This window comes from Giraffa tippelskirchi, chromosome 7 (genome assembly GCF_054371585.1).
Source record: "Giraffa tippelskirchi isolate mGirTip1 chromosome 7, T2T-mGirTip1v1.2.pri, whole genome shotgun sequence".
Classification (NCBI taxonomy): Eukaryota; Metazoa; Chordata; class Mammalia; order Artiodactyla; family Giraffidae; genus Giraffa; species Giraffa tippelskirchi.
Window position 1 is genome coordinate 48,814,303 of NC_137281.1, and position 25,182 is coordinate 48,839,484.

At 54.6% G+C, this 25,182-nt stretch overlaps 1 protein-coding gene and 1 long non-coding RNA gene across 7 annotated transcripts; one reads left to right on the forward strand and one right to left on the reverse strand.

Annotated features, from left to right (window-relative positions):
• Positions 1 to 1,081: 1,081 nt before the first annotated feature.
• On the reverse strand, positions 1,082 to 22,559 carry IRF8 (interferon regulatory factor 8). 6 transcript variants are annotated; one of them, XM_081511520.1, is made up of 9 exons: positions 22,496 to 22,559; positions 18,541 to 18,715; positions 12,513 to 12,696; positions 9,937 to 10,025; positions 8,775 to 8,880; positions 7,719 to 7,766; positions 3,302 to 3,688; positions 2,551 to 2,666; positions 1,082 to 2,125 (listed from the first exon to the last, which is right to left on the reverse strand). In XM_081511520.1, the coding sequence occupies exons 2-9, from the start codon at positions 18,712 to 18,714 to the stop codon at positions 1,949 to 1,951; spliced, it is 1,281 nt and encodes a 426-aa protein (XP_081367646.1). In that variant the 5' UTR covers position 18,715; positions 22,496 to 22,559; the 3' UTR covers positions 1,082 to 1,948. The 6 variants fall into 6 exon arrangements, with proteins under 6 accessions (XP_081367646.1, XP_081367647.1, XP_081367648.1 ...); XM_081511521.1 differs by having other exon boundaries at positions 22,410 to 22,559; XM_081511522.1 differs by lacking the exon at positions 22,496 to 22,559 and adding an exon at positions 21,367 to 22,122.
• Positions 20,913 to 21,858, forward strand: LOC145514232 (uncharacterized). Its single transcript, XR_014059946.1, has 2 exons — positions 20,913 to 20,982; positions 21,694 to 21,858. It is a non-coding gene; the product is annotated as an uncharacterized LOC145514232 (long non-coding RNA).
• Positions 22,560 to 25,182: the final 2,623 nt, after the last annotated feature.

A 25,182-nucleotide genomic window follows, 5' to 3' on the forward strand; every position in this document is an offset into this window, starting at 1 on the left:
TAATTGGAGGATAATTACAATGTTGTATTGATTTCTGCCATCCAGCCACATGAATCAGCCCCGGGTATACATATGCCCCCTCCCTCTTAAACCTCCGTCCTACCTCTCTAGGTGGTCATAGAGCACTGGATTTGAGCTTTCTGTGTCAAACAGCAAATTCCCATATGTAAAATAGCTATCTAGTGGGAATTTTTTTAAATTAGCCAATGGGACATTTTTTTAAAATCTTGCTTAATTTTATTAAAAAGTATAGCTGCCTGGCATGTTGTTCGTTTTTGCTGTACAACAGAGTGATTCAGTTATATGTATATTTCTTCATATTCTTGTTGAATATAGTTCCTTGTGTTATACAGTAGGACCTCGTTTATATGTTCTGTATAAGTTTCTGTCCGCTAACCCCAAACTCCATCCCTCCCTCATCACTGCCACCTTGGCAACCACAAGTCAGTGTGTCTGTGAGTCTCTTTCTGCTTCGGTGACAAGTTCATTTGTGTCAGATTTCACATATAAGTGTTATCATATGGTATTTATCTTTCTCTAACTTAGTGCAATAATCTCTAGGCCCATCCATGTTGCTGCAAATGGCCTTATTTCCTTCCTTTTCTATGACTAATGTCCCATTGTGTGTGCATATATAAATGCATACATATATATATATATCATCACACCTTCTTATCCACACATCTGTTGATGGACACTTAGGTTGCTTCCATGTCTTGGCTGTTGTGGCTATTGCTATGACTATAGGGGTATGTGGATCTTTTCAAAGTATAGCTTTGTTTGGATACATGCCCAGAAGTGGGATTGCAGGATATTAAAAGCCCTATTTTTAGTGTTTTAAGGAACCTCTGCACTGTTCTCCATAGTGGCTGCCCTAATGTACTTTACCAACAGTGTAGGAGGGTTCCCTTCTCTCCATGCTGAGTAGGGTAATCTTTGACCCCAAGGAGTACTAGGGCCAGGGGACCAGTGTCGTGGTGAGAAGTGGACATATCCCATCCAACGTCCCCGAGCCACCCCCACACATCCCACACCCCCGGCCCACAAATGGGTTGACTGAATCAAAGGCACAATCAAAAAGTCTGTTCTATCCACAGTTATTTTTGAACTTGTGGTTTACATCTTGCTCATTTTATATAAAAAAGATTCAAGACAGTTTACAATAGGACCATTAATTTAAAAAAGATAATGAAAAGTACAAATATTTTTAAAATAGGTCAAAACCATTGAGAATGAAGGAGACATATGTTGGATGATTTAATTACAGAAATGAAAAATAAATTCAGCTCTAAGCTTCCTGGCAACAAAGGCCCAAGAGGGAAGTTTTCATTGTCTGAAGATGGAAACACCAGCTCACCTGGCAGGGAGATGCATGCCTGACACCAAATTCTAGGACGAACATGCCTTCTAAAGAGCCAGGAGTTCTGCTTTCACTTATGAAAGGTAGGCTGGTATCCAAGTGTTTTTAAATCTTATCGACATGCTTAAAGGTAAGGAGACATTTCACTGAATCAAGCACATGGAATCCTAACTCTCTAGCTCTAACCAAAGATAAAAACAAAAGTGGTCTTCTGCTTTTCCAGGAGTTCTTTCCTGGAAACAGCCACCTGCTAGTAAAACTGAATGCCAGGTCTCTGGAAACATCAGGTAGCCCCAAATGCTGAAAGGGTCATAGCAACTAACGATGATCAGAGGGAAACGCAGGAAAGAATGTCCTAATTGCAGGGCACAGCTCAGCCTCCAGAGCATCTGGTTGAGTTTCGATGCTTCTACCTGAGTGACAGATGTGGGCACGGCGCTGTTCCCCGTCGGGTCCTCAGGACGCCCTTACCGAACGAAGAGCAGGGTGAAGCCCTCCACCCCTGGCCAGGGCCCTCCACATCCGACAGTAATTGTAATAATGAGATTCTAGCTATAGGGGGTGGGAAGGCAGCAGTACTCTGGAGACTTAAACTGTGATCTGTTGGTTTTCTCTGAAGAAAGGTCTCTGGTGGGAGGCACAGATCTCTGGAAACATCCGGAAGACCTGGTCTGGTGGGGGCTCCTCGGGGGCCTGCATCAAGGAGCCGGGGCCGCAGCCCTTCCCCGCTTCTTCCACCAGCTGCCGGACATACAGCTGCTCCACCTGGGACATCAGGGCATGGGTCAGAGATGAAGCAGGGGGGCCTCTCTGCGCACCCGGTCCAGAGCTGTTACCCAGAACCTCCAGGACCCCCAGAGAGCATGCTACACCCTCCCAGCAGTGTCCCAGCTGGTGAGCCGGGGCCCACAATTCCACCCGTGTGGTTCACTTCTCACTAGAGCTCACCAGGGCTGGCAAAGCCCTGATCTGTTGCCTAGACCTTAAGAAAACTGAACCAGGAGACTCTGAAAAGGTGGTTTTGAGTTTTTAAAAAAACTAAGAGTGGAAACCATGTAGATTTTGAGAGTCCTAGAACCTGAGAAGATAGTTCAGAGGTGAAGAGGATCCTCTTGCCCACTCAGGGTCTCACCCAGGCCTGCTCACATGCGAGTCCCCGTCCCTGTGGCCTGGGCCGGCCCTGCTCTCACCTGGACGAGGATGAGCTTGGAGCGCAGTGGGGTCGTGTCCGGAAATTCCTCTCCGAAGCACAGCACCACCCGGCTGTCAGGCAGCCGGCTCTGGCTGTTGTAGAACTGCTGCAGCTCTGTGGATGGGGCAGGGGGTTGGGGGAGGTGGGGCAGGTTGGTGAAGTCCAGCCACCCACCCCCTTGGCCAGGTGGAGTCAGGGCTCTTGTACCTATGCCTGTCCACCCTTCCAGGCCCCTTCTCTAGGAAATCCCCTAGGAGGTGTCTGGCAGGTGCTGCTGCTACAGAGAGGTCAGGGCTCTGGGGACTGGCCGGCAACCTCAGGACCCGAGTGAGTGATCATCTGGCCTGAGCTTCCAGGGGGGCTCCCGCAGTGGGACCCTAACCACCCGCCTCACAGGACTGCAGGAGCCCCAGGCAGCGCTCCCACACTGCGTGTACAAGGTTAGCGTGTCTCAGGATGTGGACACAGCCCCTGGGGGGCCTTGTTGCCAAGATGTGGGTTCTGACCCCACAGGCCGGAGGTGGGGCCTGAGTCTGTTCCTCCCAGCTCCCCAGCGTGGGGACAGCCCACGGCAGCGGGCAAAGTGCTCAGTGCCATGACCTGTTTCCCCAGCGGCGCCCCCTCCAGACGTGGGGGTCGGGAAGGAGGGGCCCAGATGGCTCGGGAACAGGCAGGGCAGGGCTCAAAAGCAGGGGCACCCGACCCACCACCCCTGGACGCAGACAGGAGGGAGGTGCATGGGCACTGACCTCGGAAGAACTGGCTGGTGTCAAAGACCCTGACCACCTCGTCGCGTTCCAGCTTGTTGGGCCGGTCGCGGGCGGGCACGGCGTTCCCACTGTAGAACACACGGCCCTGGCACAGCCGCTTGACCAGCACGCCCTGCCTGCTGCTGTGCAGGAGGACACCACGCTCCAGGTGCCCGAACAGCTTCCGCGTCACCTGCCGCTGCCGCTCGCTGGGGATGGCGTCGGCCGGCGGGAAGCGCACCAGCTCCAGGCCCTCGGGCCCGTACAGCTTCCCGCCTGGCAGGCCAGGCTGGCCCAGTGACAGGCGGCAGCCCTCAGGGCATGTGGTGGTCGTCTGGCCCACCAGCTTGCCCCCGTAGTAGAAGCTGATGACCATCTGGGAGAAGGCTGCAGGGAGACGGGGACGGTCAGGGGGGTGCCCTCCCTGCTGTGCCCACATGTCCCGAGCCTGCCTTCCTAGGAGGATGGGAGGGGGTGACTCTTGGTGCACCTGGGGCCTCTTCACTTTATGGGGAAGTTCATGGACCCCTTTGAGAAATAATGTTTTTATAAGCATGAATAAATACCAAGCATCACCAAGGAAGCCAGTGGGTCAAAGTAGTAATACTTATTGTGGTACCCACCCCCACACCACTTCTGTCTCTTAACTGCTGTAATTTACAAGTCACAGCTGACGGTCAACCATGTTAATTTCTTAGGAAAACAGCTCCACCTCACAGGCACTGATATACGATTGATATACACAGCATGCAGTGTTAGACTATAACATGTACACATGTATATACATATATATATAAATGTACATATGTATGTGCACGCGCACACACACACACACAGTACTGCGCACACTCATAATGGAAGGAAATGCTAGATGTGATTTCCAGATTAGGGAAAACAAAGATGTAATCTGTTTGCTGACAAATTCACAGTCACTTTGGGGTTGCCTGAATTTCCAATCAAGAATCTCAAACCTTTCATCCAAACCTGTTCTTGGGAAGAAGTCTGAAAAGTACTCAATTTAAGGCAGTGTTTCCCAAAATGTGCCACACATAAGATTACCGGGGTGGGTTGGGAAGGAGGAGTAGAGACAGTATTTAATAAATGAAAAGATTATTCCACTTTCAGTATTCTCTCAGTGTCTGGTCACCTCAAGAAGAAAGCCCCAGTGTGGTGCTAATGGATCTTAACAATGCTGCCCATCTCCCTCAGACTAGACAGATGCCATGAGCCATGGGTGCAGACACAGCAGGGCCTCGGCTCCACTGAATCTGCTGTGGCCTCTGCCTTCCTACTTAGAGCAAGCAGAACTGGTTCCGTTTTACAGGCAACAATGGATGGTCTCCACTTAAGTTTAAATTGTAAAAGTGAGACTGACAGAAAACTCAAGACATTGATAACAGTCTAGGCAACACCCTGATGTGAAAACCGATGGCAAAGGTGGGGCCTCAAGTGACTAAGGTTGGGGCACCTCTGCGGTGGGAGTGAACAGAGCATCAGATCCTAGGGACCCCCCTTCCCCAGAGAGACCTGCATGTTAAGACCCATATGGTTATTAATACACAGTAACACCCAGTATCTGCTATAAGAACCACACACACACTACTGATGGGCCTGGGGCCCCAGCCCCACTGAGGGCCGCCTGTGGAGCCACACCAATCGCGAACGGCCTGACTCCGCTGTGTCCCCGAGTGTGTGCGGTGTACCAACCACCTGCCCGGCCCGGGTGGACCCTTACACTGGGCTCTGCACAAGGAACCCCTGACTGGAAGGTGAGGCTGCCCGCTGCGGCTACAGGCGCCATCTTCTCCCACACTGGAGCTCAGCGGGGTCCCAGATCACACACTGTTGGGGTGTTCAGGTGCTCTCGTCCACCTCATTTACTTGACTTTTAGGGACACTGAGCCCCCGGGGCTCTGCGCCCACGTCTCGTCCCCCTCCCCCCTCGCCTCATCTGCACGCCTGACACTCCTCCCCTCCAGAGCAGCGCCGACCTTTGTCCCAAGTGAACAGAACACTGTCACCACTCTGCCCCTTGGCCCTCTCATCACCGAGGCCTTATCTCATGCCAGCGCCTCTGACCGTGTGAACGTCTGCCGCACAGGTGCTCCGGAGAGGCCGGGGCAGGGGGAAGGGGGTGGGGGGTCTGGAAGGGCCTGAGCGAGGACATGCACCAGTCCCCGCCCCACAGAGGGGACCCCGAGGAGAAGCGCCTCAGCACGGCCCCCGGGGAGCCCACCACAGCCCTGCCCTGCTCCCGGAGGACGGCCCTGCTGGGGGACAGTCTGACCACGGTGGCGGCGCAAAGATGCCAGGAGCAGGGACCCTGTGACCCGGCCACCTGACGCGGGGTTCCAGCCAGGGGCTGGGGGTCCCCTGCTCCATGCCTCAGTCTCCCTGTCAGCAAAGTGGAGACAACGACCCCGCCAGGCGGCTGTGAGGGCCGTGAGAGTGTGTCTGTGTGTGGCATGAGCGAGCACCGTGTCAGCGGTGGTTACATGAACTGGGATGACACGGAGCTGAAAGCCGAGTCACGTCACAGCTGCACCGGGTGCCGTGCCCCGGCCTCGCTCACCGAGTCCTCGCAGCCGCCCCTGAGGACAAGGCCATCACGCCAGCCTCCAGGAGGGAGACGGGCGCAGAAGGTGACAGGCTCGCCCTGACCACAGGACTGCTAGGTGGGGACCTGGCCCCAGCCCTCCCCGGCAGGCCGCCCTGCGTCCACCGCACTGTCCGCTCCAGACGTCAGCCACAACAGGAGCCACCGCACGGACACAGCGCACGCCAGCACACAGGCATGTGTGGACCCGCCGGCCGAGTGGGGTGCTATGAACACGCGTATGCTGCCCACGTTTTGTATGGAAGGTTTCACACAGAAATCCAGACCCCTGGTCTCTAGAAAATGTGGGGGAAGCGAGCCTGGCTGCGTCTGTGTGTCCACAGGGCCGCCCAGGGGTGGGGGGGCCCCCACTCCCCACTGTGCCCTGCCCCTGCCCACCTAGCTCGCTGCCTCCTCCCTGCAGGGCTGAGGACGGGACCCTTGACGACCTGTTTACCCAGTGGGGCGTGTGTGTGAACCGAGCAGAGGGACCGAAGTCCACCACCTCCACCGGAGCAGTGGCGGACTTTCCTAGCTGGGCCGTGGCCGCGGGTCTTCCCACACGCGGGACAGCTCTGGCACCACACGGGCCACTTCCTCCCGAGACTGTCTTCTCTCCCCGAGACCCCCCAGCCCTGTGCTTGCGACTCCCTGGCCTGGAAAGCACCAGTCAGCAGGCTACCCTGGACGTGGCCTCTGGTGGGCACAGATGCCCAGGTCTGAACCCCAACCCCGCCTCCCCGGCTGTGGGACCCCTGGCAGAAGACTGAACATCCAAGCCTGGTTCCTCCCCTGAAGCCGAGTCCTGACCGCCCCAGCTCGCAGGCTGCTGGCAATGGCAAAGAGCTTTGAGGACAGGGGCTTGTTTCCCTTATGCACTTGCCTGGGGAGACCTGGCTCCACCCCACAATACACCCATCTGGTGAGGGCCACGGTCGAGACACGGCCCACTGAGCCCAGTTCCCTCTGCTGCACCAGAAAGCCCAAGACCCGCAGCCCTGACGTCCCATGGTCCGTCTGGATGAGCCAGGCTGCTTGCTTCTCACGGAGCCGGGCAGCTGCTGGGGAAGACAGCGCCTTCCTCCACCCTGAAGACGCCACCACTGAGGCCGAGTGTGAATCCCAGAGGCCACAGTCCACACCCCCAGCACAACTAGACAACCACGCGGCACAGGCCGCCTCTGCTGAGGGGATGGGAGCAGACGGGGAGGCCCAGGGCCGCGGCCCGGCAGGGGGACCCGGGGTCTCTGAGCCTGTGCTGGGGGAGCAGCAGCGGCACCTGCCTAGAGGCGGCGCAGTGATGAACTGCGTGGATCCTGGTGCCCAGCTGGACACAGCGTGCAGTGACATCCGCCACTGCCATTACCAGTGTCATCGTCGTAAGCTCAGGTGTGGGAGATGGCGTGTCAGTCAAGCAGACTGACACCAGCGACGAGCCAGAAAGCCGCAGTGACACCACAGCAGCCCTCACGGCGCTGCTGAGGGGGCTGTCACGACTGTTCCCACTTCACGGAGGAGGAGCCCGAGGCGCCGACGCTTCGCTCAGTCCACCTGGGCTCACTGAGTCCCCACACCCTTCCTCCTGCAGGATCTCGCCTGCTGTGAGCTCTGTGGCTCCGTCTGTGGGTCCGACCCAAGAACAGGCCCTGAGAGGCCGGTCACTCTCTCCCCAACAGTGAGGAGGAGGAGCCAGGCTCCCCACCTTCGGCACCAGATCGCACTCGTTCACAACCCTCGGGCCCCCAGTCCTGAGAGCTCTGTCTTCAAAAACTGCGCTGCCCCACCCCCCATGTACCCTCACCCTGCCCTGAGCCCCCCTACCTGAGTGGTGGGCGTCATAGGTGCTGTACCCCGGCACCAGCGGCAGTCCTGCCGGAGAAAGAAAGCGTCAGATGCAGCCCCGTGCGCTCCCCAGGTCCCGCCACGGGCCCCTTCACACAGCGACCCTGTTTCAGAAAACCAGGCCTCAACCCGACCGGCGTGGAGGCGGCTTCCTCTGTCCTGTGGGCTGTGGACCAGTGACACTGTGGAGCCATGCTTCCTTCCCGCCGGGAGGGTCTGCTCCCAACACCACCGCTGCACTGGGGTCCCCACCGCAGCCTGACCTCGGAGGGGAGCCCGGGGCTCGAGGGTTCCCTGGGCGTGCTGCTGCAGCTCAGGGAGTCAGGGCAACACCAGCCCCCGAAGCCTGGCCACCTCTGAGGCTGCTGGGCCAGCGGTCACCTCCTGGTCTGCCACAGAAGATGGGGGACAGAAAGGTGAGGGAGGAAGCAGGGGGGCCCAGGCCTGTGGGAGGAGGGTCGTTTCAAGGAACAGGACGGGGCATCAGGGGGCTAAGGAGAGGGCGGAGGCCTCAGTCCGTCCTCACGCCCCTGGGAGCGGTCCTGGTGTCTCTTCTTTATATCCAGTAAAAGGAGACTCAAGGAACACATGCAGGCCCCTGGCACGGGCTCAAATCCAGGCTCCACGCTCTCCCCATCTCAGACATGCTGGGTTATCCCTGACCCCGAGGCCTCAATGTCACAAGAGACTGACCTGACGGACCTACAGCCCCCATGGCCGAGAGCCACAACCTCCCTGTGGTCTCCTGCTCCTCCATCCACTCTCCCCAGGAGCCCCACCTCCTGGGGAGCGCCACCTCCTACAGGAAGGACACAGTGCCTTCCGGGGGACGGTGGCAAGCGGGGGCCTAGTTGTGGCCGGGCTTTGCCTGCGGGGTCGGAAGTCACAACAGTTCTCTGGGTACAGTCACCTTCAGGAAAACAGGAATCACGGCTGCCCCGCTGCCCGCCCACCCTGCCGCCCCCAGCAGCAAAATGTGAAGACCGATGACTGTCAGGGCACATCCGCTCCACGGCGCGGGGCTCCTGCCCTCACCTGCGCTGGGCTGCTGCATCCACCAGTCCGGGAGGAGCTGGCTCCGGCAGGCCTCGGGCGGGGAGGGGCTCCTCTTGACCATCCCCATGTAGTCATCCACGGGAGGCTGCGAGAGGAGAGCGCGGCTGTCACCGAGCTTCCAGTCTTAACTAGACCCACACCATCACCTCAGTCGCACGAGATGAAGGGAAGACCCCAAGACGATAAATCCACCAGGCTGAGCGATCACAGCACGTGACTGAACCACTAGCCTCTGCGGGGCCCTCACTTGTTCACTGGCCTTTTACAGGGAACTGCCTGCTGCAACGCCCGTGAGCCCGGTCACCCGGCTGCCCTGATGCTCTAGGGGAGCCCGCAGTGATGTTGGGCAGTCTGCCACACTCCAGCTGCCCCCCAGAGACACGATGGCTGTCACCTCCAGGAAGAAAGACGGCCCAGAGGAGGCTGCACTTTGTTACCTGCATCCTCTGCCTTCAAGTTTCTCCAGAAGGTTCTGTTACTGCCCCGCAGGTACTGAGAACTTCTAGAGCACCTACACCACCTTCTACAAAAGCTGCGTGGGATTACTTTAGCTAGGCAGTGTCGGCCTTGCAATGGCATAGAGAGCTAAGGAGCTAAAGGTAGCTATAATTAGTATTCAAAATCCATGTGTTTTGCCTAAGGAGACCCTGGGAAGCCCTTCCTTAAAGCCTGTGAACTGTGAGCTTACACACGATTCTAATAAGCCTGGTTAGACAGCTCTCCAGCTCCTTGAGGACTAAGAACTGTACCCACAGGACAGGGAGCAAGCCGCACGAGGGCTGGTGGGTAATCTGTGTCACGAACCCAGCCCCCAGCAGCAAGGGAAGTTTATGTTTTCTTTTTTTTTTTTTCCACTGCAGCCTGACTAAAAAAGGCCAAGTGATACATGGTGCCATCCAAAATGCTCAAAACATGACGAGTCTAGAGCTGGGGGGATCTCAGTGGCTGTGCAGAGGCAGCTGGGCCCCAGCCTTCAGGACGAAGGACGGAATGGGAGCTGCAGGCGCTGACAAGCAGGCGAGGCCAGGCCCTCCTGTCCCATCCTGGCAGGAGTGACAGCCAGAGGCCCCCGGTGCCCCAGACAGGGCACTCAGGAGGCACCACTCTCCACCCGACGCCCTGGACACGCCGCCCCGCTCACCTCCTTGATCAGCTCGTCGATCTCAGAGCGCCCACACTCCATCTCCACGGTCTCGCTCACACAGCCTGGGGCCGCCACACCTAATTTGCCTAGGGAAAAACGGACAAGCGCGTGACAGACGGCACTGAGGCGTCACAGCGTCACCAAGGCCACAGGCAGCGGTTTTCTAAGGCTAGGTTGAAGGAAACAGAAGTCAGTCTGTGTCTTCTCTGGTTTGGGGAAGGCCAAGCGCTGGTCTTCCCATGCTGCTCTAGTCATCTGATCAGCAGGGTCGAGGAGCAGCTGGCTGCTGCTGTGCCCAACACTCTGCGGGCCGAGGCAGGGCTTCGGTCTCTTCCTTCTGTCTGCCAAGATCTAAAGTGAGCTTGTATCCGGTTTGCTCCACACTCAGCAGGGCTCATAGTTACAAGCTGGGGCATCTGAAGACACGCGAAGATTTCCTGGCAAATGTGTGTGCAGGTTGGAGTCTTTTTTTAAAGTCAATGGGCAGGAAATCCCTTTTTGGCCTTTCCAAATATACACGTGTGCATCTGTGTGCACACACGCAGAGCACCATAGGCTCGAGGGTGCCCAGGCTAGAACCCACCCGCAGCAGGGACCATCTACAGGCACACCAGCATTCCCACGACAACCACTCTGGACTGGGCTAGTTTCTCCCTCCATCACCAGGCCTCTTCCTAGGCCAGAAACTCACCTCATAAATTACACCTGTCTGTGTGAAACGTGTTATGACCAACAAACACTGGTTTGCTGGAATTCGTCAGTCCTAGTCATCTGGAGAATCAACCCACTGTTTCACCCGGGCTGAAGTTTTTTGATTCCATTTTGACAGACTCGAGAATTCACTTGGAAGCTGCTGATGGGGTAAGCAGAGGACAGGTGGGGCACCCCCAGGGCAGCCAGCAAACCACTGGAGAGGAGAGAGCGCCCACCTAGACATTATGCAAATGCACGGCTCCTTGGCCCCTGAGAACCCTGCTTCTGTAACATCCACCCTGCAGGTGATGCTGGCTGCGCTCTGGGCTATAAACACACCAGGGTCACCTGCCTGGTCAAGCCTGGCTGACCCTGGGGGCAGGGGATTAGAGAAACTTCCCTATTCCTTCAAGTCACAGTTTACTCCATGATGATGAAAAATGATGCAAAACTGGTAAGTAAACTGGGAAGAGAGCCTCCCAGAGTCTTTGCTGAGAGGTGTCCCCCTGAGGGGAGGCCAGCGGATCCCCCGGGGGAAGGTCAGTCTGTCTAACTTACTGCTGATTATTGATGAGGGTTCAGACTCAGTAGAGTTGAGTGTTAATTTACAGACAACTAAGCTACAATGATCAGTCGAAGAGATCACCCCCAGCCATGGCGGTTTCGGCTCAGCCTCCTGCCTGTCACTGACTGTGGGCCTCAGCATCGCGTGTTGTCCAGCAAGACTTCTGACCCCACGACTGCCCTCGTTAACTGGTTCAGCACCTCTCTGACCCAAGCTCACCACATACTGGGTTGGCCAAAAAGTTCGTTTGGGCTTTTCCATAGGCTCTCGCGGGGAAACCGGAAAGAACTGTTTGCTCAACCTGGTATTTGTGACAGTCTCAATTTTTAACTTTGTAAAAACTACTCGTCAACATTTTCAGCCTCCCTGCAGTGCTAAGAGCTCCCTCAGAAATTCTGAATTTCTGCCCAGCCCTAGGCAGTTTGAGGGTTCAACTTCTTCCCAGCTGGCATGACTGGATGACTAAGTAAGTGGCTAAGGACAAAAGGATGCTGTGCCAAGACTATCTGCAATGTCAGAGGCTAAAAAAAATCAGTGTTAGAAGAATGTTTTAAACCCAGGATGGTAATGAGGCTTCGTCCCGCTGGGCCGGCTCTGACTTGGAGCAGCCACAGAGCATAGCACCATGAAAACGACTAAGCCCAGACCAGAGACACACCCTGATGGATTAGTGATGTCTGCCCAGAGCAGCGCGTGGGAAGCAGGACCGGTTGTGAGGCTGGCTTTGGCTATTCTGCTGTAATCGCCTCACGGTTGCTTTCCTGGGATTTTACAGCGGGAGAAGACTGTGGGAATTATCATCCTGCGGTTCCCAATCAGCGATCGGGACCCAGCACCTAGAAGCCTATCCAGTCTCCAGCCCTGAAGCCAGCAGTGTGCCATGTGCAAATTCATTACAGACCCTTGCCCTCAACCCCTAACAGCCGTCCCTTCTCTGACCACCTTCCTCTCTCCTAGCCCGCTCTGCAAGCTGCTGGGAAACAGAAGGGATCCCTCAAAAATCCACACCGTTGGGGGAGCCTTGCTCCCATCCAAGCCTGTTGCTGGGCCCCAGGGAGACTCCAGCACATGCTCCTGGTCATATGGTCAGTGAGCCCCTCGCCAGCGGCCGCCCCGTCTCCCCGCCACCTCTCACCCACCAGAGGCTGCCCCGTCAGTAGGCAGATGGTGGGTGAGGTCAGCAGAAAGAGACCTCGGCCTCTGCTGACACAAGGGGGAGAACTATTTGTTTAGCTGGACTCCATGGGCGGCCACTCAGATCCCAGACCCAAGTGGCCTCTGTTGGGCCGAGTGCCCATAAAGAAAGGACACTTACATTTCTGCTCCTCCTCGGGGACGATGCGGTAAACTTTATACGGCTCAGAGATGTCCAGCTGGGACCGGTCTGTCACTTCCTCAAAATCTGGGCTCTTGTTCAAAGCGCAGCGTAGCCTCGTCTTCCACGTGGCTGGCTCGGCCTTGTCCCCTTCCTTAAACTTCCCTTTAAAAACAGCCCAGGCCTGAAGGAAGAAAAGAAACACATGAAACATGCAGCTGGCCCCGGGACGGCACACCCAGGACGACAGGCAGGACCTGCTCTGCCCACCCCCCTGGAAGTCCTCCTGAGCCAGCCGTGCTCAGCCAAGGAATTTCAGGGCTCACAGACCCCAGAGACGCCAGTCACACCACTTGCTTTGACAGAAGTGAGAAGACACACACACACGACTTGGCTCTGCTTCCCTCACAGAAGTGAGGAGACACACAGACAGACAGACACACACACACAAACGCAACTTGGCTCTGCGTCCCGCATACCCTCTCCTGGACCCGAGGAACCCAAGGTTAAGGGCACACAGAGGAAGCTGCAGTTGCCTGGGGTTCCACTAGAATATTCAAAACAAAAATTTGTTGCTTTTTCAAATCACCCTTGAGCTCAAACTCAGCCTGAAAAGGGAACATCTGCAAAAAGTATGAATGTGCCCTGCTACTTGTGAAGAAATGTGGTTCTGCATTTTGGCATTCAGTCTAACCCTCCCCGCCCCCTTTCTCCCCTTCCACTCCCCAGGGTACTGTTTAAGATGCAAAGAAGTGTTTTCCCTCTCTGTAGGTTTCTTCATAGCTCTGTCTTCTGACCTCTCCAAACCTTAGAATCTCAACTGAGATCAGAAATTTGAAGCTGGAAACTTTAAGTCAAAATGTAAACTGGAGCAGTATTTAAAAAAAATAATTAACACGTGGATGGGCAAGTTTTTAGATCTCAAAATTGGAATACAGACACACTGACTGGGAGGTCACTACTGCCAGGTGAAACACTTGGTGTCAGGCAAAATCAGACATCCTTCCTGCCTGAAGAGCAGATCGGAGAGGATTCTCAGCCCCTACTCAGGAGAACACAATCCTGAGGGCTCGCTTTCCCAAAGTGATCCGGTCTAGAATTAGAAACCAGCTGTTCTGACCTCCCAGGAATTTCACGCCAGCAAGCAGCAGGTGTTTCTGACCTCAATGCACACCCAGTCCTCGGGGAAGCTCGTTCAGATGCGGATTCCTGGGCCTGCCCCTCCAGAGTCTCCTTGGCTGTGTGGGTTACCTCTGGGAACCTGCAGTTTTAGCCAGCGTCCCAGGGATTCTGACTTAGGCGGCTAGGCAGCCACACTTCCGGAAACCCCTTAACACCCCCGAGTCACATCCCCATTTAAAACAGTCCTAGATTTTTCCCTGGTGGTCAGTGCCTGCACTGTCTCCCTGCCGACGTCCTGAGTGCAGGGTCTGCAGCCCTGCCCAAGGGGGAGAGACTGAATGAGCACCCCGCACCCTACTAAAGAGTGTGAGCAGTCCCTCCCTCCTCTCAGAGACACAGGACTCCCCGCTAGAAGCCTCTCTGAAAGTACACGGTTTCCAATCCTTTTAGTTTATAAACTGCATCGCAATGCACTGATTTATTGTTTTCATGGAAATTGAAGAGTAAACTCTCTACACGCTGAACAGTAATTTCAAATTCATACTATGTCACATCTGAGTTTCTCCACCTGGCACTACTGACACTGGGGCTTGATCACTCTTCGTGGTGGGGTGTCCTGGGCTTGGGGGGAAGTCCTGCAGCATCCCTGGCCTCCTCCATGCCAGTAGCACCCCCACTCCCCACTGTGACAGCCAAACGTCTCCAGACACTGCCAAGTGTCCCCCAGGGAAATAACATCACGCCTCACACACAGCCTCATTTGGGAACCACTGAGCTGGTTAATCCACATCACAAATGGGGCTGGAACAGCATGGATTTGGGGGCTGTATCAGGACAGCTGGGGTGTATCCAGAGCAGCAGAGCCTGCAGCGCGCTGCTGTGGGCGCTCACCCCCACGGGAAATCCAGGAACCCACAGAGCAAAGCAGGGGCCCCCGAGTCAGGACAAGCACTGGGCTGGCATCAGGTGCCTGCATGCCCTGAGCCCTCTCTGGCTGGAAAATGTCACCCACCTCAGCTGTGATCTCTCAGGACACTAGACAGAACAGTGATCTGAGGCCCAACAACAAAAGCCACGCAGCGGCTCAGAACTGAGGTGTGCAGAACCGAAGACTCCTCCCTGTGCTGCTCTGTGCTCATCGGCAGCCAGCACTAACTAAACCCAGCACCACCAGCTCCCCCCAATTTCACACATTGCCTCAGAGAACAGACATGTGGGTGCCAAGGGGGACCGGACGGAGCGGGTGATTGGGAGGCTGGGCTGAGCAGATGCGAACTACAACAGACAGGACGCATAAACAACAAGGTCCTACTGTGGAGCACAGGGAACTCTACTCAACATCCTGAGACAAACCTTAGTGGAAGAAAATATGAAGAAGAATGTATATACACATATAACTTAGTCACTTTGCTGTACAGTAGAAAGTGAGAAAACATTGTAAATCAACTACACTTCAATAAAATTTAAAAGAAAAACAATATCATTGTCTAATCTTGTGCTTTAAAAATCAAATGTGACTTTTTTTTCTGGAAGGCCTACTGAATTTGAAATATCTGCTACTACATAGGTTCTAACTTATTCAGGCCTGTCACAAAGCCTGGTCAATGGCAGAAGAATTAGTGAATCACAACCCTCAGTTCTGGACATGAGTTTGAGCAAACTCCAGGAGATGGTAAAGGACAGGGAAGCCTGGCATGCTGCAGTCCATGGGGTCGCAAAGACTCAGACGTGACTGAGCGACTAAACAACAACAACCCTCAGTTAACTAGATCTTCCCCCTCAACTTTATGAAAAGGAGGCAAAAATACTTTTTAAAAAATAAGTATGACCTGCTACCAGGGCCTCATCAGTACAGTCAGGGATGGTGGAGGATGAGCTGATGCCGTTCACTCTCCTGTCTCTGGCCCACACCACAAGGCTGACCTCAGAACAGCACCTTCAGACAATGAGGGATCCTCCGGTGTAAGTGGCTTCTTATGACCCATGACTAAGGCTGGAACACAGGCTCATTTTTTCTCTTAACTCGTAATAAATGTTTGAAACAAAAGGTTCTCTACTTAAGCAGAAAACTCCCAGGACGGCTCAAGGCCTGACTGTTGGCATCTTCCAACAGCAAAGTTCTGCTTGTGGACCTGGCAGAGAAGCGCCCCTCAGAGGACGAACTGAGCGCAAGTCGAGGATGGGCCAGACAGGTCCCTCCACCGTCTTGCACCCACCAGCCTGGGCTATCACCCTCCGGGGGGCCGCCCAACTCTGGGTGGGCACTCGGCTCCCTCCCGCCCCCATTCCTGCCGAGATTGTAGACTCATCTCAGATTGCCACACTGAGCAACTGCGTAATCAACGGAAACATTGGGAATCTTACACATTTTTCTCAACGCTGTTGAAACGGCCATGAAGAGCATTGCATAAGATGTATAAATCTGGGGCTCGATTTCATTACCCCCCCAGAGCAGAGCTCATGCAGGGAGCAGGGGGAAGCCAGAGGCCTGCGTCCCCATGACAAGCCACAAGCCAGGCGGTGCAGCTGCTGGTCCCGCCCCCGCTGGCCTCCCAAGGTGGTCTGACTGATGGTCAGCTGGCAACTGTGTCCTCAGCCCTCCACGCCTTCACTTCAACCTGTCTGTCCTGGTCTCAGTCAGCTCCTAGCGGGGTTCTCAATGGGGAGCGAAACTGTGCCCACTGGGGGCACCTGGCGATGCCAGGGGGCCTGTCTGGTTGTTATGGTGAGGTGGAGATGCTACTGGCATCTGGCCGGTGAAGGCCAGGGTGCTGCTGACACCCTTAGGTGCACAAGACAGGCCCATGCAAGCAACAGACTAGCCCCAGGTGCCCACAGTACCAAAGCCCTAGCTCATAGCCATCTGTTATCTAGAACTCCCACCGGACTAGCTGGACCAGAGACAGTGGGCAGTATTAAAATTCAGACAGAGCCATTCCCAAGGATGTTCACTGTGACACCAAAGGCAAAATGTTCTCTGAGAAAAGCACTCACAACACCACCAAGAAGAAGAGAGGCAGGAGTGGCGCCCAGGCTCCCAACCTGGGTCCCTGGGGAAGAACCTGCCGGAGGTCCAGACTGCCAGGGGCCCTGAAGGGGCGCATAGAACGCCCACATGTGCTGAGTTGTCTTGGAGGGACCAGCAACTGGCATCAGACCACCAAAGAGAACTGCTAAGACACACAGCACACTCTGCAGACACCAAGCAGAGACGTGAAGGACTGAAACGCCTCCTGAGCCTGCGATGACCTACTGGTGCTCTGCTCTGGGCCCAAGGCATGATCTGTTATTTTGGTTGTGTCGGGGACACTCATTCCCGTTAAGAGTCCGGGGCTGCCCTGGGGTCCTACGGGCCTCTGCTCCAGTCACTCACGCCCATGGGGGTCTGGCTCTGGCTCTCCCCACTCCTCTGCACTCACTCACCCTCTCCTCCCCGACTCCCCCAAATGCCCACAACCACAAGCACACATGGCAGCAGTCTGCAACCCAGATTTTGAGTCGGATGAGCTTTGATAACTCTGTTTGCAAACAGGGAGGCCTGGGCGTACCTTGACCTGGGCTCCAAATGTCCTGGGGTTGGGGGAGGATGGAGCCCGCACTTCTGGAGCCTCAGAGAAGCCCACAGGTGACCCTGATGACCTGGCTGGGCTACAGAGCTGGGCAGCACCAGCTCCCAGCTCCTCTGCCTGGATCTAGGTGACAGATACGGCCAGGGGTTGGGAGTCTGGATTCAAATGCTGGCTCCATCACCTAGGAGCGGGGAGGCCTTGGACAAGTCACTCCTCCTCGTGGAGCCTCCACAGAGCAAGGACAGGAACAGCGCCAAGTGCACAGGAGTATGTGAGGGGAAATAGCGTGAGAGCCGTGCCTGGCGCAGGACGAAGGCTCAGCCCGGTGCTGCCGTCATGACATGCACCATGGAACTAACCAGTAGGTCACTCCAGGCTCAGGGGAACAGACAATTCTCAAGGGAAGTGGGCTATTTTTAGACATCTGCTGCAGGTTCAGGACACCCACATGATCTGCCCTGGAAGCCATGACAGATGGTGTCTCTCATCTAAGCTGACCCTCCACTGCCAAGCAGAAGTAGAAACTATGAAAGAATGAAGAATGAAACCTTTCCTAGAACTGTAAGTGGAATTTAGGTGGTAGACCACAGGGGAAAGGTCTTAGTCTGAAAGACATATGTTCCCTCTGAGTTTGCTAATTCTCATGCAAAAGTTTCCCTGGTGGCTCAATCAGTAAACAACCCGCCTGCAGTTCAGGAGACCCAGGTTCAATCCCTGGGTCAGGAAGAGCCCCTGGAGCAAGGAACGGCAACCCACTCCAGTATTCCTGCCTGGGAAATCTCACGGATGGAGGAGCCTGGTGGGCTACAGTCCATGGGGTTGCAAGAGTTGGACACGACTTTAGCAACTAAACCACCATGCAAAAGCAATGGCAGCACAGAAGAAAGTGCCCTTGGTTTCCTCAGAGGAAAATGCCAGCTATAGAGAACTGACCTTGAAAGTGGCTAAATCATACAACAGACATGAAGTCACCTACTGTGTTTTTTCTGAGACATGTTCAGCATTCAGTCAACACTTGTTTTAAGAAACTGGAGCGGGACTTCCCTTGTGGTCCAGTGGTTAAGAATCTGCCTTGCAATTCGGGGGACATGAGTTCGATCCCCTGATTGGGGAACTAGGACCTCACCTGCTGCAGGGGCGAATAAGTCCGCACGCCACGACCAGAGTCGGTGCGCCGCGATCAAAGACCTTGCCTGCCGCAACTAAGACCTGACGCAGCCAAATAAATATCTTAAAAAAAAAAAACAAAAAAAAAAAACCTGGATTCATTTTCAAGGAAAGAAGAAAGACATCAATCGCTCAACAGCTCTGCAGGACCCCTGGGGCCGGGTCTCTACCTTGAAGATGGAGGCGTCCACTTCCTGGTTGTAGTCCTGCTTGCCAGCATGTTTCCAGGGGATCCGGAACATGGTCTTCTCGTCATTCTCCCAGATCAGCCCTGGGTACATGGTGCTGTCGATCTGCTCAATCAGCCACTGCCGTAGCCGCCGGCCGCCGTTCCGGTCACACATCCTTGGGAAGAGAAAACACATCCTGTGAAACTTACAAGCATGGTCTCGTTATTCGCAGCGCTCCAGGTTCTCAACAGCCAGGAACTGCTAACAGGAAAGTCAGAGGATCTCAACACAGGTGCGGGCTCGGGGAAACCCAGGGATCCAGGAACTCATGCCACGTGTGATGAGGTCCTGCCTCCAGGACCTCCGACCCCAGCGGAAACCGAAAGCTCCCTGGGAAGTCTGCAGCCATGCCTCAGCCAGATGTGGGCCCAAGCAAGGCTCTGGCTGTGCTCGCCCCAGCTCTCACCCTACTCTGTTTCACGCAAACAGCTGCACCTGAGGGCATCACTCATCGCTCCATTTTTAGCACATGGTGGGGGAAATCACTTTCACCTTTTCAGGCTCCCTCAATGAGCAGTCCATCACTCTGAGAGCCAATTCTATTACTTAATGCTCAGCTGGAACAGCATGCGTGAGCAGATGTGACATTTGTGCTCTTGGAGAAGTCCACAAGGCTGTCTGTCCCATCTAGAGTGCCCTTCACGGCTGCTCTGGGAATGGGATAGGGCTGGGGTCCCATTCGAGTCCCACCATCTGTCAGTTGGGTGACCCTGGATCGTCACCAATGCTCTCTGACGCACGAGGGTAACCTCGGGCACCTGGCATCATCGTGGTGGGGACTCAGGGGACCCGTGGACAGCAGCCCACATAGCACCTGGACCTTAGAAGAGTGTCACTGAATAGGACATCTTGTATTTCTGTCCCAACTTTCTTTCCTGGAACTCTTATGACCAACCGGGGCCTCGCCGCCCAGGGCGTCCAGAGACGTGGTGGGGAGGAAGATTCCTGCAGAGTGGGCAGCTTCCTGATGGCACAGAGAGAGAGCAGCCCTGCCGTGCCGACTCACAGCCCACAGTTACAAGAACAGACTGGAAATCCCCCAGGCTGTTGGACAGACGCCCACCCCAAAAAAAAAAAAAAAAAAACCCAGCATTTCAATTCTTCCGATTAAAATGTGACCTCTTTGGGCCAAACAATTTGAAACAATCAGCAGTGACAAGACATACTGTCCCTAAGAACATGGTCACATCCAGAGCCACTCCGGCCCATAAAGCAAGAAGCTTGTGTTTTGGACACTTCAGCCACCCCGCAGGTGGCTCTATGGTCAGAGACAGGGTCCCGGGTAGGAGGGGGTGCAGTCCCGTGAGCGCCACCTGAAACCTTTTCATCCAGTAACTCCAGCTGCCTGCTTGTGGATTTACAGGAGTGAAGCAAGCGAAATGGGAAGCGGACTTCAGTTCTGAGACTCTAGACCCCAGCGAAGGCTCTTCTCTAACTAGACCTCAGGAAAGCCACTTGGCTGTCGCTCTCTCTGAAGCTCTCCTCATCTGCAGAGACAATGGATCCCAAAGTCCCAGAATTTGAGTACAGCCCCTTGTGCTTGTAAGCGAAAAGAGAGAGACTTGGGAGGGACACCTGTTGAGAGAAACTAAAGGCCACCACCATGCACCCCAGAAAATAACCTAGCCAGGCAGAGGTTCCCTAGAGTTTTCCCAGAAGAGAGACGGAACAGCTCCCCTCGCCCAAGGAAGAAGCTGGGTGAAGGGCGAGAGGGGCCCGAACACGAGAGAAGGCAGGGGTCTGCCTTAATTCGCTAATCTCTCGATTAAATGAGATGGTCCCGCTTAGCAGCATTTTGCTCACCCCCTTAGTACAAAGTTCATAAACTGGAGTCCATGCTCCAGGAGTCTCCTGAAATAAAACACAAAGCTTTGTTTGTGTGGGCATTTTTCTAGAAAGTGGCTCAACACATTCCCATCAGGATTTCTAATGGGTCCATAACCCCCAAAACTGTTAAGAACCAACTCGTGGTAATTTAGAAGAAAAAAGAAAGTAAAGAGAATGGCACTGGGAGGAAGAGTGAGTCATAGAACATCAAATACTCTAGAAATCATCTAATCCAGCTTCCCTTCCTTCAAAAGAGGAAAAACTGAGGCCCAGGCCCCCTGACCCCCCAGCAGGGTCTGGTTTCAATCACTCGGAGGCAAAAAACCACGGTAACAAGTGAGAACCTCAGCACATGGACAGCTCACCTCAATCGTCACTGACCTACCCCACCCCCGCCCCAAGATTAGAACCCTGCATTCAAAGCCTATGATTCTCTTACAGTGTGATCCATAACGATTTACTGAACACTAACCAATTAATTCCACCAAATGCCGAGCCAGGAAACATTTATAGGCGCAGTCACATGTTGATGACTTCCTCTTCCTTGATTTTTAGGTAATAATTCTCTTTACGGGCCAAGTCCTATCTGAAGCTAATCTGCATCTCTGCAAATCGGCCAGGGGCCAGGCTTCCCAGGCGGGAGGTGATAAGAGGCTGCCCTGGGCCCACCCCAAGTGGACTCCAGGAAGGGTCTGGACGTGGTACAGGTGCAGACACTCGCCTTCCCCAAGCCTCTCAGGGAGCCTGGTCTTTTACCCTGGATGCCAGGAAGACCAAAACCATGAAAGCCATTTCTCCTAGCCCTAATCTTGCTGAAATGCCTGTGCGCACGTGTGTAGTCACTCAGTCGTGTCCTACTCTTTGTGACCCCATGGACTGTTGCCCACCAGGCTCTTCTGTCCATGAGATTCTCCAGGCAAGAATACAGGAGTGGCTTACCATTCCCTTGTCCATGGGATCTTCCCGACCCAGGGGATCGAACCCAGGTCTCCAGCAAGGCAGGCAGATTCTTTACCATCTGAGCCACCAGGGAAGCCCACTGAAATGCCTAAGCTCCTCCAATTCGGGTGGGAACCTGACATAATCCAAAAGAACTGTCTCCAAAAAGGCTGGCTCCTAATTTGGGTTTCTTAAAAAGTGTTACATTCCTCATAAATTTAGGGGTGGGGGTAGCTGAAAACTCTGCAAAATTCAGTATCTAGCTTCCATTCACGCTCTGAGCAGGGAGCACACCTCACCTTAGACAGCCTGCCCTTTGCCCTGCAGCTCAAGTTACACCACAGAGCTCTTTCAGCTGTGACCCCTCGTCAGACTTTCTTGCTAGGAACGACTGGGTTACGATGGAAGCAGAAGACCTCCAGCCGCACTCAGACATCTTAACTGTCATCAATCAGAATTAAAAACTCCTTTCCGCCCTGCTTCACACTCTAACCCCACTCGCGTGGCTGCTTGGGGCGGGGGGCAGTTTCACTGTCAGAACTCCAGCCCTGTTTCAAGAGCAGGATTTGAGCGGGCGGGAAAAGGAGCAACTCTTATGATAATGGGTCAATATTCCCCCTCTCTGTACGCGCCATTCTCAAGTTTTCCAAAAGAAAACCAAATTTTAAGAAAAACGAGGTTATTTTAAAGCACCGGCCGTTCTTTGGAAGCAGCCGCACCTGGACGGTCAGTTTGTATTCGGGAGAAAAGAGAACGGAGAAAACAGGCCGCGAGAGCACGGGCGCGGCCTCGCCGCCAGGTGCCGTCCGCGCCCCGAGCCCGCCATCCACCTGCGCCGCCGGCCACGCTCCCGACCTCTGGCCTCCCCGGCCGCCGGCCGCGCCCGCCACCCACTGGTGCCGCCGGCGGCTCTCCCGGGCCTCCCGGCCGCCCGCTGCTGTCGGAGCCCCAGGTCCCGCTGCCGACCCCCGGCCCCCGGCCGCACCCCCAGCCCGGAGCCCGCCAGCCCCGTCCGCGCCCCGGGCCCCTAGCACGCAGCCCACCTGCGCCGCGGGCCGCACCCCCAGCCCGGAACCCGCCAGCGGCGCCGACCCCTTCCGCGCCCCGGGCCCCTCAGCACGCAGCCCACCTGCGCCACGGGCCGCCGCCGGCGCCCGCGTTCCCACGTTCGCCGCGGAGCTCCGGAGATGCGCTTCTGCCCTCGGCGCCCGCGCAGATTTAAGGCCGGGGGCGGGCCCGGCGCGCGGAGCGACTGCCGCGACGGCCAACGGACGCCAGAGGGCGGGACGGGCCGCCCCCGGGGCGCGGCACGCCGGGCCCGCCTTCTTCGAAGCGCTCGGCTTTCCGAGAAATCACTTTGCGCGGAGGCGTCCGCGGCCCGTGGTCCCGGCGTCTTCCGGGGTTCGCTCCGGGGGTCCCGGGAGTGTCCGCAGGAATTCCCGAGGGCTGCGGGGGCGTCCGCCGGCCCAGGTCAAGGTCAGGGCGGGTGGTGGGTACCAGATGGCGGAAGTCAAGCCAGTTAGGACAGAGGCGGGAAGTCAGATGGCGGAGGTCCGGGCTGTGGGGGGATGGAGGGAGGGTGTCAAACTGCGAGGTCGAGGCCGAAGTGGAGGTCAGATAGCTCAGGTCAAGGCTTGGGTGGCGGGGTTCCAGAGGTCAGTGCTGCAGGCGGCCAGTGGGCCTTCCAGACCCCGACCCTGGCCAGGTCATCTCAGCCAGTGTGGCCGGAGCGCCTGGGGCTGCGTGGGAGGATCGCCCTCATCCAGACGAAGCCCCTCGGAACATGTCCAGACAGTCATGACCGTCCACCTGAGATGTGGTTGAGGAAAGAACCAGCCACTTAACAGATCCGGTCCTAGAGAACCAGTCACTTGCAATTCACTGAAGGTGTCAGAAAAGGAAAAAAAAAAAATAGCCAGCTGAAGGCATGTTTGAAACCACTGCCTCTGAACATCGGAAGTAAAAGCGGCAGTGTCTAGCTGTTAATGGTACAATACAATGTCCGATTAGGGAAATGTTCATCATAAATTATTTTCCCCAGAAAAGATTGGTCGAGAAGGGTCCCTTGCATGTCAGCTAGTACTTGTAAATATGGGAGTGGAGCGGGGCGGGGAAGGGACAGAAATAAGAAAGTTCTGGAAACAAAAGGAAAAAGAGAGGTATTTTTCCATGTTCTGTCCTGGGGTAGCCTTAGAATAGAGAAAATAAGCTTTTTCATTGCCTTTTGCACCTCATTGACCAGTGACACACAAGCAGCAGTGGTCACTGGGCTATTTTATTCATTAGGCTTTTCAAGAACCTATGAAAAGATTTGGGACTGAAAAAGAAATTTTATTAGCCCCAAAATGCAAGAAAAAAAAATACACTGCAAATTTGAAGTGAATAAATGTTCAAAGAAAGATTCCCAAACTATAACATGTCAACTTAATAATTTATCTGTTGATAAACATGTCATTATTATTTGAAAACCACGTGTAAGAAATCACGTGGTAAGAATTTCCTAACACCATGATTCCCAGGAAGTCATAGCAATCATAAATTAAATGAGTTCCCCATTGCCAAACAATTTCCAGTGAAAACTTATTTTAAAGCTTTAATTGTTTAAGAGTATTTAATGTGGGAGTATTTTAATGTGTTTGTTATGATGTGGGATGAGTGGCCAGAACTCAGAGCGCCTAGGACCTTAGAAGTTCTTACAACAGCCTATATGTGTGTTTATACTCACATCTTTTCACAAATGTGTCCCTTAAGCCTACCCAGGCTTATTTACCTATAAACACTGTTCACTGCACAATGACGTGTGATCACATTTCAGCTGAACACTGCACTTAAGTAAAAAGATAAGACTGACAAATATAGAGAAGTTGGTGAAAGGGTCCCAGCCTATATTATTGGCAGTAGGTGTCACTATATACATGACGGGAATTGTTCACAGTGCACGGGCTTGCATCAAAGCTGCTCCTGAAACCCTGTATTTTCAGTGTGGTAATTCCTCACTGCTAGGAACAATTCCTGGGCTTCCCTGGTGGCGCAGACGGTAAAGACTCCGCCTGCAATGAGGGAGATCTGGGTTCCATCTCTGGGTTGGGAAGATCTCCTGGAGGAGGGCATGACAACCCACTTCAGTCTTCCTGCCTGGAGAATCCCCATTGTCAGAGGAGCCTGGCGGGCTACAATCCATGGGGTGGCAAAAAGTCGGACATGACTGAGCAACTAAGCACCTGAGCAATTGCTAACCTTATCTGCTTACTTCTGCTCTTATTTAATGAGCATTTATTGAGCAACTGCCATGCACTAGAGGTGGTGCCAAGGAAGGAGACCAACAAAGCCTTCCTTCACTGTAGGTCATCTCCAGCGTCTCCCAGTTGTGGTAAAGTTCACCCTGATCTCCATGGCAACCTACCTGCCTTCCTGCCTCCATCAGGTGTCCCTGTTTATCCTACTCTCTGCTCCCCCAGCTTCAGCCTTTCTGTCTATGCTGGCTTCCCCATGGCTGCCATGGCATCTAAAAACCATGCTCTTCCAACCTTCTCTCTCCCCAGCATCCAGCAGGAGCCCCTTCTGGAGACAGCAGCCTGTCACTGCGCTTAGAATGGCAGGATCTGGAGTCAAGCCACTGTCAAGTCTGAGTTTGCTGACTCACTAAATGTGTGGTCTTGAGCAAATGACTTGACCTTCCTAAACCTTAGTTTCTTCATCCGTGTAGTGGTATTGATGATATTACTATGTTAAATGGTATGAGATTGTTGACTGAACTATTTTTCAATCTAAGGAAAGGATAATTTCCTAGGGTTGAACCTAATCATTCCTGCCTCT

Bases quoted from the DNA above. Each gene is read 5' to 3' on its own strand.
- IRF8 (XM_081511522.1), bottom strand. From the start codon at position 21,509: ATGTCAGGTTCCCACCCGAATTGGAGGAGCTTAGGCATTTCAGTGGGC. The intron at 18,716-21,366 runs GTAAGCCACTCC...TCTCTTCCCAAG, and splicing joins ATCCCATGGACAAGGGAATG to GATGTGTGACCGGAACGGCG. The intron at 12,697-18,540 runs GTAGAGACCCGG...TTCTTCCTTCAG, and splicing joins TGGACGCCTCCATCTTCAAG to GCCTGGGCTGTTTTTAAAGG.